Source organism: Macaca thibetana, chromosome 17, assembly GCF_024542745.1.
Source record: "Macaca thibetana thibetana isolate TM-01 chromosome 17, ASM2454274v1, whole genome shotgun sequence".
Lineage (NCBI taxonomy): Eukaryota > Metazoa > Chordata > Mammalia > Primates > Cercopithecidae > Macaca > Macaca thibetana.
This window is the reverse complement of record NC_065594.1, coordinates 36,222,466-36,235,371: the sequence shown is the minus strand read 5'-3', so window position 1 is coordinate 36,235,371 and position 12,906 is coordinate 36,222,466. Positions and strand designations below refer to the sequence as shown.

General features: G+C 33.2%; 1 protein-coding gene and 1 long non-coding RNA gene across 6 annotated transcripts in view; one reads left to right on the top strand and one right to left on the bottom strand.

The window, feature by feature from the left end:
• Positions 1-12,906, top strand: part of LOC126940852 (uncharacterized) — a 144,890-nt gene that overhangs the window by 71,080 nt on the left and 60,904 nt on the right. The window contains exon 3 of the long non-coding RNA XR_007720939.1: positions 1,252-1,393. This is a non-coding gene — a long non-coding RNA (uncharacterized LOC126940852). The remainder of the gene's footprint in view (positions 1-1,251; positions 1,394-12,906) is intronic.
• Positions 1-12,906, bottom strand: part of PCDH17 (protocadherin 17) — a 97,014-nt gene that overhangs the window by 60,883 nt on the left and 23,225 nt on the right. For 4 of the 5 annotated variants that reach the window (XM_050767061.1, XM_050767064.1, XM_050767062.1 and 1 more), the window contains 2 exons: positions 336-394; positions 29-201 (listed from right to left, as the gene is read on the bottom strand). In XM_050767061.1, coding sequence (XP_050623018.1) covers positions 29-201; positions 336-394 — 232 coding nt within the window. The remainder of the gene's footprint in view (positions 1-28; positions 202-335; positions 395-12,906) is intronic. The other variant, XM_050767063.1, reaches the window with a different exon arrangement.

Here is a 12,906-nt window from a genome sequence, read left to right as displayed (position 1 = left end):
TTTGTAAGCATTGGAAGACTTCACTCACCTTGTTCAAGTGGTTGGCTTTTAGTTGAAGTAGTTTTCATCTTGAGTGCCTCCCTAACAGACATGTCACAGCAGGAGCCTTTGTTAGTGTCTTGGTCACTGTCAGCCTGATCACTGTCCCCGTGCCCACTGTCTCTCAGGCTGGCTCTTTCTGGGTCCTTAAACGTGGAGCTACTGAAATACATATAAAGAAAAAGAAGAGAAACTGTTGTCTCTACTAGTTTGAATCTGAAGTGTAGTCTCTTGCAAAGCAATTTTGACACGAATGCAAATGGGGAAGCTGAGAAAAGTTATTTAATAGGCCTTACCTTTGAACAAACTGCTGCCTGCTGCCCATGTAATTGGGCTCTGCGGGAAAATTGTCTGTCTGTGAAAGAGAAGGAAAAAAATACGTATAGTTGTACACTGGACAAATCTCCTGCAGAGCAACAAGATTTCCTAGTGGAAAAATGATTAATAATTCAAAAATTCCCTTAATCTTCAGATTTGTACATTTTAATTAAATTGGAAATTGCTGACATGTAATTATGTACTCAGAACAATTAAATGATTCCGGTCCACAAATTACCTGTTAAAGTAAACAATGAGCCTGTCATAACTGGCATTCTCTTTCAGTACCAGGATGGATAACACTGTCTGTGTTGTTTCATTACTTAGATATTAAGATCGAATATTTGGGGGAGGAGTGGGAAAATGACCTAATTTCTCCATATTAAAAGTGTGAATTATTTAATAATACTCATTTTTAAACATAATTACATCATCTGCTGGGATTCTATGCCTTTCTCGATGTAATATCATTTAAAGTCATTCACTCCTCAATTAAGAGATGCAGGGCCTTTCCTTCAAATTTTGCCAGTAATGGATACAAGCATATCACATATGGTTGAACTCATAGCTATAATTCATTCTCAGCTACAACCCAACTATGGAAATTATATGCAAACAATCCAGTGAAAATGGATTTCTGTTTTACTTCCTAGTTATCGAAAACAAAGCAAAACAAAAATAAGAGAGAAAAAATTGTTACTTAAAACGTAAAGACATTGAGAAAGCAGGCTTGCTTTTGCGGTTGTTTTTACCGCTTCCAAACTGACATGGAGGTCTGCCAAAAAGAACTGAATTCTCCTTGTATCATGGAACAGAGTCTTTTGGGAGAAAGAGACTGGATCTTTCATAGATTTCCCTATACTGTACATTCATACACATTACTTCTTCTTGCAGCTGACTCAGTGACAAAGCTTCTCCTGTTTTCTGCATCACCTCATATTATACTCTGAAGCAGCGATGGCTTCCTACAAGATCATCCAGCATACAAGTGTCAGTGACACGGGGATCATACAAATAATGAAGCAGAGGGCCCAAGGTAAGACTTAATGTAGTGCAATATGTGCTTTCCTTATGAATAAGGCTAATTTAAAATAAGATACTCTTTTTTTTTTTATTCTTCACATATAATAATATAAAGTATTTGGCTTTGTGAGCAATTACTGAAAAAAGAAAAAGACATGTTAAGAATGATAGTTTAAAGTATTGGTAAGTAGTATAAAGTATTGATATCATTAAAGAATGATAGTTTAAAGTATTATGTGAGTTTCATTGTCAAGTTTGGGGACAGAACCCCCACCTCCCAAATTTCTTAATATATAACCTTGTTTGGTTTGTCCAAATGACCTTTATCAAAGTACATGCAAAGATGAAGTGAAGTATTGGAAGACTTCACTCACCGGCATCTCGAAGTACATGCAAAGATGAAGTGAAAAGGGTGGATTCATTGCTCACTCCTAACCATCTTTTACTAGCAGTTGGTAGCAGACACTTTCCGTTAATGTATTGTATTAATTTCTAGATTCAGTGAAGCACCTTACTTCTTGTTTCCATAATGACAAAATATCAGTTTTTAAGGATAACTTGTTTTTCTAGCAAAGTTAATAGCAGTAGTCAACACCAGTGGCAAAAATGTTTGCAAAAATATTTTGAAAATTTTTTAAACTATATTAGTCACTTCACATTTTTAACTTAATAAAAACTAGTTCGTCCTTTGAATTGATCAAACACATGTATCTAATCCACTATTACTGTCAGTTGAAAACTAAATATTAGTGCTTTAGAACACTTCAAGACAACAAAATCCAGGTTATTAAAGAGACAATAAAACGTAATGTGAAATCAGAAACTCCAGTTATAAGCACTATTATAAGTAGTCTTGTGATTTTAATGGTTTTAATTAAGTGGAACCTCATAGCATGTGGATACCTATTCGTTTAGACACAAGGAAATAGTCTGGGGAAACTTTCTTTTCTCTAGATACTGTCCTGATAGGAACAGTATCTAGAAATGTTTGCATATTATTAAAGTTCTAAACGTTTCTAATTAAATAAGAAACTTAAGCTAAGAAATGAAATCATATTTCAATTGAATGAAGAACTATTAAAATTACATGTACACACACATGTATTCATGCATGAGAATTTGATGAACTCTGGGCAATGGTACTGCTGCCAAATATTGGTCTGATGAAGATAAAAAAACAAGAGGAAGGGAGAAAAGAAGGGTGTTTGGGAGAGAACAAAAGAAAATGGAAAGTCAAAGAAAGGCCAGGTGGGGTGTCTCACACCAGTAATCACAGTACTTTGGGAGGTGGAGGCAGGAGGATCACTTGAGTTCAGGAGTTCGAGACCAGCCCTGTCAACGTATTGAGACCCCATCTCGATAAAAATAATAAGAAAATTAGCCAGGTGTGGTGGTGCCCACATGTAGTCCCAGCTGCTCAGGAGGCTGAGATGGAGAATCACTTGAGCCCAGGATGTCGAGGCTACAGTGAGCTGTAACAGTATCACTGCACTCCAGCCTGGGCAACCTATCTCAAAAACAAAAATAAACAAACAAACAGAAATCTGAGGAACAGCAAGAGAAAAGTACAGAGAAAGAAAGTGGGAGAGAGAAACGAAAAGATACATAGAGGAGGAAGCAGGGTGAGAGGAGTGAAAAGAAATGTAGAAAAAAGAAGTTGGTTTCTAATTATAGAATTTCACAAAGTACAGTTTTAAAAGCTTGCAATTCAATCACTAGTAAAGTATCAGAAGTTTACTAATAATGTCTGAACTCAACGATTAAAGTAGATAGGAACATGAGAGATTGTGTGTGTGTATTATTATCATAATGTAATAGCCATTTGGCCTTTAACAAACATATAACTAATTCACTATATTTTCATTATCTAGACTCCAAAGGTGTTTGAAAAATCATTTAAAATAATCTGAATATCAAATAACAGTATTTACATATAAAAATGAAAAATATAGAAAAAAACATGTGTATGACGGCATCATTTAATTAGACGTATAAGAGCATTCAGACATTTTACAACACTATGCTCTAAAAATTGAGTTTTACCTTTTCCATTTATAATTCATAAATTTTAAGTCTTGGAAGGGGTAGAATTTGAGGTCAGACATTTGTACATTTAGGGCTCAGTAAAGTAATTACATGAATATCTACAATGCTTGAAAACCTTATCTTTCATGCAAGCTAATCACTATTTTTTTCTCTTCAAACTCAACTTGAACACAGTGACTTTTATATGATAAACATATAAACATGATAATTTGTTTATCATTAAAAATATCACATGTACCTACAATTGGTGGGTAGTTACATAAATGTTTTCAAGTAGATATTTTAAAAACTTTATGTTAATCTATTTAAAAATCTACAAAAATCAATAATAAATGAGACAAAAGTTATCTTCTTAAAAAAAGTGATTATTTGCTCATAACAAAACCGATGTGAACTAACATACTGAATGTACCCTCTTATTTTTTTATTTTCTTTTTTTGTGTGTGTTAAAGTTAATAAAAATTTAGATATTCTTTACTTTCCTTTGTGCAGAAATTAAACAAGAAAATAAACAAGTGAGCAAGCAAGCAAACACTTAAGTTGGATAAAGTTTGCAGAATATGAATTCTTTGATTATTTGTCTTTTTTCTTTACTAGCAATCAGCGAACTGTGGTACATTTATAAATGATATTAAAAATCAACATTTTTATCAGCAGTATTCAGTAACAAACTATTCCTAAGGATATGCAATCTTCTACAACTTGCTATCTGATCCAAATTCTGAAAGAAATTATTGTAATTTTAAAAAAATCGTGTCTGAAAAAGGTCAAAAGACAGTATGTAGTGAAACTGAGTCATACTGGCTGAAACTAGGAAACCTCTCTATTTATGGAAGTAGGTTATTTTGATATGCCATGTCCTTAAGTTCATCTGAGAGGAGTAAAAGCAATACACTTACAATAGCTCCTATCAATTAATTATTTAACAAATTTTTAAAAAAATGTATAGGATCTGTATGCTGAACATTATTAAAAAATGAAATAAATTTAAAGGACCTAAATAAATGGAGAGATATATGTTTATGGATTGGAAGGCAATTTGGATCCCCAAATAATGTATGCATGTAACATAATTTCATGCAATTCTCAGCAAAATTTTCTGTGTACTTAAACAAGATGATTCTTCAATTAATATATGATAGGAGATGAACTATAATACCCAAAACAATTTTTCAAAAGATAAATCAATTTCTGAGGAAATTACACTACTCCCTTTCAAGACTTACTGTTGGGCCCAGCATGGTGGCTCATGCCTGTAATCCTAGTACTTTGGGAGGTCAAGGTGGGTGGATCACTTGAGGCCAGGAGTTCGAGACCAGCCTGGTCAACATGGTGAAAAACCCTTTGTCTACTAAAGAAAAACACAAAAATTAGCTGGGTTTCCAGGCGCATGCCTGTAATCCCAGCTACTTTGGTGGCGGAGGCATGAGAATCGCTTGGATCCAGGAGGCGGAAATTGCAAGAGCTGAGATCTCACCACTGCACTCCAGATTGAGCAACAGAGTGAGACTCTACCTCCAAAACAACAACAACAAAAACACTTACTATCGAAGCCACACTTATGAAGACTGCAGCATTGCCAAACGAATGAATACACACAACAATGGAACAGAAAACTGTCCAGAAGCAGACCCACACAAATATGAAGAGTTGCTTTTTGACAAAGTTGAAAAGACAATTCAATATATATTTCAGTAGAAATAAACCTTGATCTATACCTTACACATTAGACACACACACACACACTCTCTCTCTCTTTTTTTCTTTCTCTCTCTTTCTCTCCTTGAAACACAGAACATAGACCTAAATGCAAGTAGTAAAACTAAAAATATTTAGTAGAAAACTTAGCAGAAAATCTTTGTGACAGGGCACTGTACAGTTGTTAGACAATATCAAAGCATGACCCACAGAAGAAAAAGTTGGACTTTATGAAATTAGAAATGCTGGTTTTGCAAAGACAATGTTAAGAGAATTTAAAAATAAGTTACAACCCTTGAGAGAACATCTGTAATGTTGTATGCAGACTGTATAAAGAACAGTCAAAACTAAACTAAGAAAAAGAAAACACTTGAAAGGCTTAACACTAAATCATATGGAATATATTGATGACACAAAAGCACATGAAGAGATATTTACTATAATCTGCAATTAGGAAAATGAAAAAATCACAATTATAATAAAATCACACTATATATTTATTATGTTACATGAAATTTTAAAACTTAACAATACTAATGCTGATGAAGATGTGGAACAACTGGAATTCTCATACATTTAGATGAAAATGCAAAGTGGTACAGCTACCCTGGAAAACAACCTGGCCATTTCTTATGTCAAACATAAATCTATCATATGACCCAGCAATCCTACTTCTAGGGACATGCCCTAAAAAAATGAAAACTATGTTCACACAAAATTCTGTATGTTTGCCCCAAACTGGAATCAGCCTAGGTATCTTTCAAAAGGTGAACAGACAGACCATCATACATATTCATACATATGTATAATAAAATACCGTTTAGCAATGAAAAAATGGACTACTGTTGGAACAACCCAAATGAATCTCAAAACCTTTATGTTGAGTGAAAAAAGTCAATCTTTAAAAATTGCCTACTGTATCATTCGATTTATGAGACTAGTCATTAAAAAAAAAGCAAAGCTATTATGCCACAGAACAAATCTGTGGTTGCTAGGGGTTAAAGGTGAGGGAAGGTATGATAGAGAGAGAGAAAGCATAAGGAAGCTTTTAAAGTGATTGAACTGTTCAGTATCTTGCTTGTTTCATGAAACTACACATGTATGAACATTCATAGAACTATACACCTCAAAAAAAGTTCACATTACTGTAACTAATTTTAAAAGCAAATGGTAACACCAAAATATACCTAATGTGCTTTCTGCATCACATATATGCTGAGGATTCTTCTGTCTGAGAAAATAATTATAATACAAGTTTTTTTTTGAATATTTTCAACAAAGAGAGTTTCTGAACTTGTCTTTTAAAATGACACTGAGTCAATTTGTAAAACCTATGTAAAAATTTAATATTTATTTGGACAGAACACAAATGAATTTGGATATAAATATCTACTTAATCACACCAGCAAATCCAAGCAACAGATACATAGCTCAAATTTTATCCAATTTTATTTTTTGAGACAGGGTCTCACTTTGTCATCAGGCTGGAGTGCAGTGGCGTGATCGTGGCTCACTGCAGCCTGGACCTCCCAGGTTCAAACGATCTTCCTGCCTCAGCCGCGCAAGTCACTGGAACTACAGGGGTGCGCCAACATGCCAGCTTGTTTTTTTTTTTCAGTAGAGACAGGGTTTTGCCATGTTGCCCTGGTCTCGAACTCGAACTCATCAGCTCAAAAGATCCACCCGACTCGGCCTTCCAAAGTGCTAAGATTACAGGCATAAGCCACTGAACCCAGCCTTCAAATTTTATTTCCTCCAAAGAATTTTTTTTCTTGTGTGCATCTCTGATTTACCCAGCCATAAAATAAATATATAAAAACTTCAAACTGAACTTGTTGCAAAGTAGTAGCTTCTCTTTTGAACACAGAAAAGAAACATGGCTAGATCATGGAGGACTGGGCTCTGTCTTCAAAACTGGTAAATTCTTTTAATTTTCAAAATGGCTCATAAAACTGTTTCTACCTTTAGAAGTAAGTTAATACCATACTTTGTAAAAACTCAAAAGACATGTAATACAAAATGATTAGCCTCTGAAATGTACCAAAATATATGCAAAATATTGTCAAAATAATTTTACAATTTTGGCAGCAAAATTAAGATAATATAAGAGTATCCAAAATATGGGATTTTAAGTTTATATGAGACAATGTATGCAAATTTCAAGTTTATAATACAATTCTCATTATAAGTTTTTAATTTTTAAATTGTGCAGCACTGTAATGATATGAAATAATGGTAACTGGATGAGTATATGGTAAATTTTAATACAACACTTGGATTTCTATAAAGTTAGACACCTGTGGGATGAGAAAAATAAAGACCTCATCATTTTGAGTCTAATTTCTAGTGAATTTCTAAGAAAAATATCAGAATACTAGTCTTCAAATGTATCCCTGCAAAAGGAAGAGAAGAATAATGTGAGCAGCAGGGAACTATTCTACGGTCAGTTTTTCACCATCAAATATACCATTTAAGCAAATGCTGCTAGAATTCAATCTGAGATTAATTTACATACTCTAATAATCATACATGGGTGTGTGTGTGTGTGTGTGTGTGTGTGTGTATACACACACCCATTATAGATAGAGTCATGAGATATTCAGGAAATTTCCTATGAAGGGAACAATTCTGACACACCATAGAACTCTGACACTTCCAGAATGATTGGTGCGGGGACATAGGAGGCAATGGATTATAAACTGCTAGCATTCTTTTGTACTTTCAGTAGAGGTGGAGGCTGAGGCAGGAGAATCACTTGCACCCAGGAGGCGGAGGCTGAGGTGAGCAGAGATTGCACCATTGCACTCCAGCCTGGGTGACAGAGCAAGAATCTGTCTCAAAACAAAACAAAACAAACAAACAAAAAACCCCTGCTAGCATTCTTGAAGTCCTCTTGGGTTTCTCTATTTCTTTACCAAACTGGAGACCTTTAAGTCAGAGTCTACTACTCAGCCCAGTGGATGCATTCATTTCACAGATGTACATTTAGCTCAGAACATAGGCAGTACCAAATCCAGCATCAACAATGTAAAATTCACAATATCTGAGATTCAATCAGGAATTACAGGGCATGCAATAAACCAGGAAAATATAACCTAGACCTGGGAGAAAAATCAGTAAAAACAGACCCAGGGATGAGAGATGATGAGATTAACTAATAGGACCTTAAAAATCTATCAGAAATATTAAAAATATGTTCAGGAATGTAAAAGCAGGACATGGAGAGTGTCTCCTTAAATCTTGTGCCTTAACTACCTCCCTTGCCTCACGTTAATTTTGATCCTGAAGGAGAGAAATAGAAGATATAAAGAAGATTCATAAGAAACATCTAAAAATAAAAGCTGTAGTATTTTAAAGTAAAAATACACTCGATGGGACTGGCAGCAGATAGAGACTAAGGAAGAAAAGATGTAGCATTTGTTCAGCAAGTTATAGAAACATTTGTCTCAATAATCTAAATAGATAATACTTAAATTTTTTTGCATTATCTGTATAAGCTTTATATGTTTGTATAACATTATTTTTATACATTTTAAATATACTATAAAGACAAAAAAAACAAAGTGATCTTCCACTGTATGAAATATAAACATGAAGACATTTTTAATTCTAGATGTATTAATCTAGAATAAATGTAAGTAGATCTTTGACTTTTTGAAGTCATTAAGAGAGCAACTCATCTCTTAACATCTAATTTGGGGTTGGATGTGTAGTGAACAGAACAACATTTTGTCTAAAAGTAAATGGTTCTAGACATAGCGTTCAATTGTATAATTATAAATTCAGTAAAATTTATATTTTCAGTGTTTTCCTAATCCAGGGATACAGAGACATAAAATTCTGAAAAATCCCTTTGAATTAGGGACAGAGTTTGTTTGTCTACCTTGATACCATTGCATTGAAAACCAAACAAAACAAGTTTTTGCCTTAATTCAAAGCCACTGCTTTTCACATTTATAACAAGCATTCTGTTTGCAGTAGACTGAACACAAGGGAGTGTTAAGAGGTGAATAATTCACTGTAAGCCTTTTCATACCGACATTGCTTCTGATAGCTTTGCCTTCCACAGAATATATGGTGTGGTTCTTTCTACATTGCTGAAGTAGGCAACAGCATTTTAAGCCACCACTTATAAAGTTATCTGACAGCACCTATGGCTGTGGAATTTTTAAAGTGCATGAAGTATGGCAATAACTGTGTTTATCAGTGGTTTTCAAAATAATACATTTTATACAAGTATAGTGTGGTTGACATTTGTGTTTTGCTACTAAAGGCATAATAAAAACATAGGGTATTCTTACAATATTGAGCAAAAACCAGCATTCCTTTAAATTAAAAATGAGAGGACAGGAACAGCCACATCCTGTAAGCAAGAATTTTAAGTCTGCTGCTCAATGAGGATGACTTAGAGTTTTTTTCTTAAGGTAATCTGGGTATATATTAAGATCTCTCGCAAATGCTAACTCTTTGAAATGACATTGATAACTTTAATAATAACTGATGTGCCAGCATTTAATTATGTAATTTATGAATCTTGAAAAAAGTTATCTTTGACAAGAACAAAGAAAACTGAGATTATCAAAAGGTAAGATGAGCCCTATTTGTTATCTGTGAAAGCACATAAAATAGACACTGCCATACATTCCCTTTATATATTTGCTGCATTGTGAATCCCAGGGCCAACTGAGATGCCACTAAATGCTGGATGTGCCATGAGGGCAGAAATTAAAACATACTTAAAGACTGCTAACTCCAACATCCTCAAATCACCCATTCTCTTCAGTGTTGTCAGGCTCTTCATCTCAGCCCTATTCAAAACTTTGTCTTCCCTTTTTATTCCAGTGGCAGTGTAGGAGTAAATTTGAAGTTCTTTTCTTTTCTGTTTTTTGCTATCTCTCAGCCAGACTTATCTCTGGAGACATTCCTCTGCTTTCTTCCTCCCGTGCTCTTTTTCCATCTCTATTAAGAATACTGAAGATTTTTCTCACTGAAAGAAATATCTAAAACTGGATTCTCTGCAATTGGGTCCCCAGGACTAAGAATTCAAAAGTTATATGTGGCCAGTGAAAATTCATTACATTTCTGAAATAGCTTCTTCTAATATTCTCGGCATATAAAGACAAAGGAAGAGAATAAAGAAAGGAAGATAAATTGGTGATATTACTTATTATCGCTAAGAATTCTGAGTCTTTTGGTAGATAAATTTTCTTAAAGTTAGATGTAATTAAATTTAAGAAACCTGCTAACAAGCAAAAATAAATTTTTACAAATTAAATTTTTATGATCAAGCTGGTTTTTAGTCTAATTTATTTAACTACTACGGGCATGCTTGGAAACGATAATGCACTGGGTCTAAATGCATGTTTATAATGTCACTAGTTAAATTCTGCACTGGGAGATTTGGAGTATAGTGTCTTGTATTAGGATCTAGAAAACAGTATTACTGTAATGATGTTTATTATTCATTCTTCTCAATTGCCTTAGGAGATAAAGTGGTGGCATTGTTTGCATTCTTTTTTCAAACAAAGAAACGGCAGCTAAGTGACTTTCATAGATTTGTCCATCATATACCCAATTTATTATAGAACAACGACACTTGCCAGAGCCTGCCAGCACCAGCCGGTTGCTGTACTGCCTCTCTGAGATAATGGAGAAAAATAATGAACCATCCCAATATTTTTGGAAATAAATTAATGAGAAATTAATGTAACTTTCCTTGAAAATATTTTTTTACTATTACTGTTACATAATAAATAAAACTAGAACTGCTATTACCCTTAATACCAAGATGGTTCTTTGAAAGAATCTGTGCTTCTACATTTCTATACCCTCATGTTATTGTTTTAATGTGCTGAACTTTATATATAACTCTGATAACTATATTTTTCTTAGATCAATAACATTAAAAGGCAATCATGGCCATTTATTATCAAATACTCTAATGCATGCAGTAGGTTTAATCATATGACTACTTACCATCATTATATTCATATAAATTGTCAAACTAGGCACCTATAAATACCTACCTTTTAAAATGCAAAATAAATTTAATATGTTACACTTATTCAATCATTATGTAAAATCCCCAGACCAAAAAAAAAATAACTAATTTAAAAGTTGATCCAAACATATAACAGACTACAAGTCTGTTACATATTTCCATCAATTTATTTTTTCACAACACACTAAAATAGGAAACTTTATGAATACAATAATTTTGGTAAACAAAATTCACCTTTCTCACACCTCTAAATATTAAATCATCAATTAGAAGATAAATCAATTATTATTTAGATAATGTTACCTTTGACAAATGAAATAAAAAATATCAACAAATTTAGCTTTCTGATTGCTTTGCATCATTCTTTCAAACTATCACCTTTGTAGGTGCATTTTAACTCCTAAAAGAAAACACAAAATAAAACAAAAGAAGTTCAAGATGAAAAGGACTGACACAATGCCTATTGTTTTTCTTTTAACTCTTGATAGGCATTAAAAAAATTTACTTTTTTGTAACTATAAACAAGTCAGTCCAGTAGCTAATCAACCAATATATTTTATAATAATTAATAAATAGTTTGGGTAAATTTTGAAATCACCAACCTTCTACATAGGCTTCAAAGATAATTTACCAATGGCATCCAAAAACATAATGAAAGACAACCTCTGACATGATCATTACATAGGAAAAGATATTCCCAAATTTGAAGAGAAAAATAATTATTAATCAAATTAATCAGTATTAGATTTCTACGATATTTATCATTTTCTCTCTGAAATTTAAGAATATATACCACATTTAAAATGTACGACACAATGGAAATAGTCTACTTTAGGTAGGCATTTATACCTCAAATTAAAATAAAGTGTCTTTACTAGTGTCAACATACTTTTAATTAACCATTAGCACAAAATGAAGTGAAATCTCTGTACTCTTTATCAGACTGTCACATAATATCGAATTCAAGAATCTCCAATTTGTTCTTTGCTTAAAGATTTTAATTTCAAGAATTTTCTCCTCTAGTGAAACAAGCAATCTTACTTAATGACAATCAGTTCATGAGACAATATGTCTGCATTCTTCTATATCTAGTTTTAAAGTAACAATCCTTTTGGTTTTGTTAGAATCCTTTTATAATCGACATGGTGCAATTTTTACAGGCACACACACATAAATGAAAAAAAAAACTTAAGAAATATTGATAACAGTCGTGCTTTACAACAATGGTTGTCTCATGGCCCATCATCTGTTTTTGAAAATAAAGTTTTATTGGAACTCAGCCATGTCCCATTCATTTGCATGTTTTCTATGGCTGCCTTCCTTCTTCAATGGCAGAGTAAAGTATTTGTGACAGAGACTTTCATGAACCACAAACTTTAAAATATTTACTATCTGGCCCTTAACAGAAAAAGTTGTTGACTCCTTACTTAGAAAATCTAGGTATAGGTTCTTAACCATATAATTAAAATTTTTACTCTGCACATTCCTGTAGATAAAATATTAAAGATGAATTTTTATGCATGCACAATGCTTAATTAGGTCATAGTTTAGAAAAAACACAAATCGTTTTCTTTCTCTATAGGACGCAGACCTCCCTTACAGGATGTACATATGGAAAGCACCTGATTGAAAAACTGTCCACATTTCTTTTAAGTGGATTTCAGTGTTAGGTTATTTGCAGCATGTTTATATTCAATTCCAAACTACTTAAAACTGCGGAAACAGTACCACCACGGGAACACCTGAAAACAAAATGCACTTCAACCCATGAAGCTTCCTGA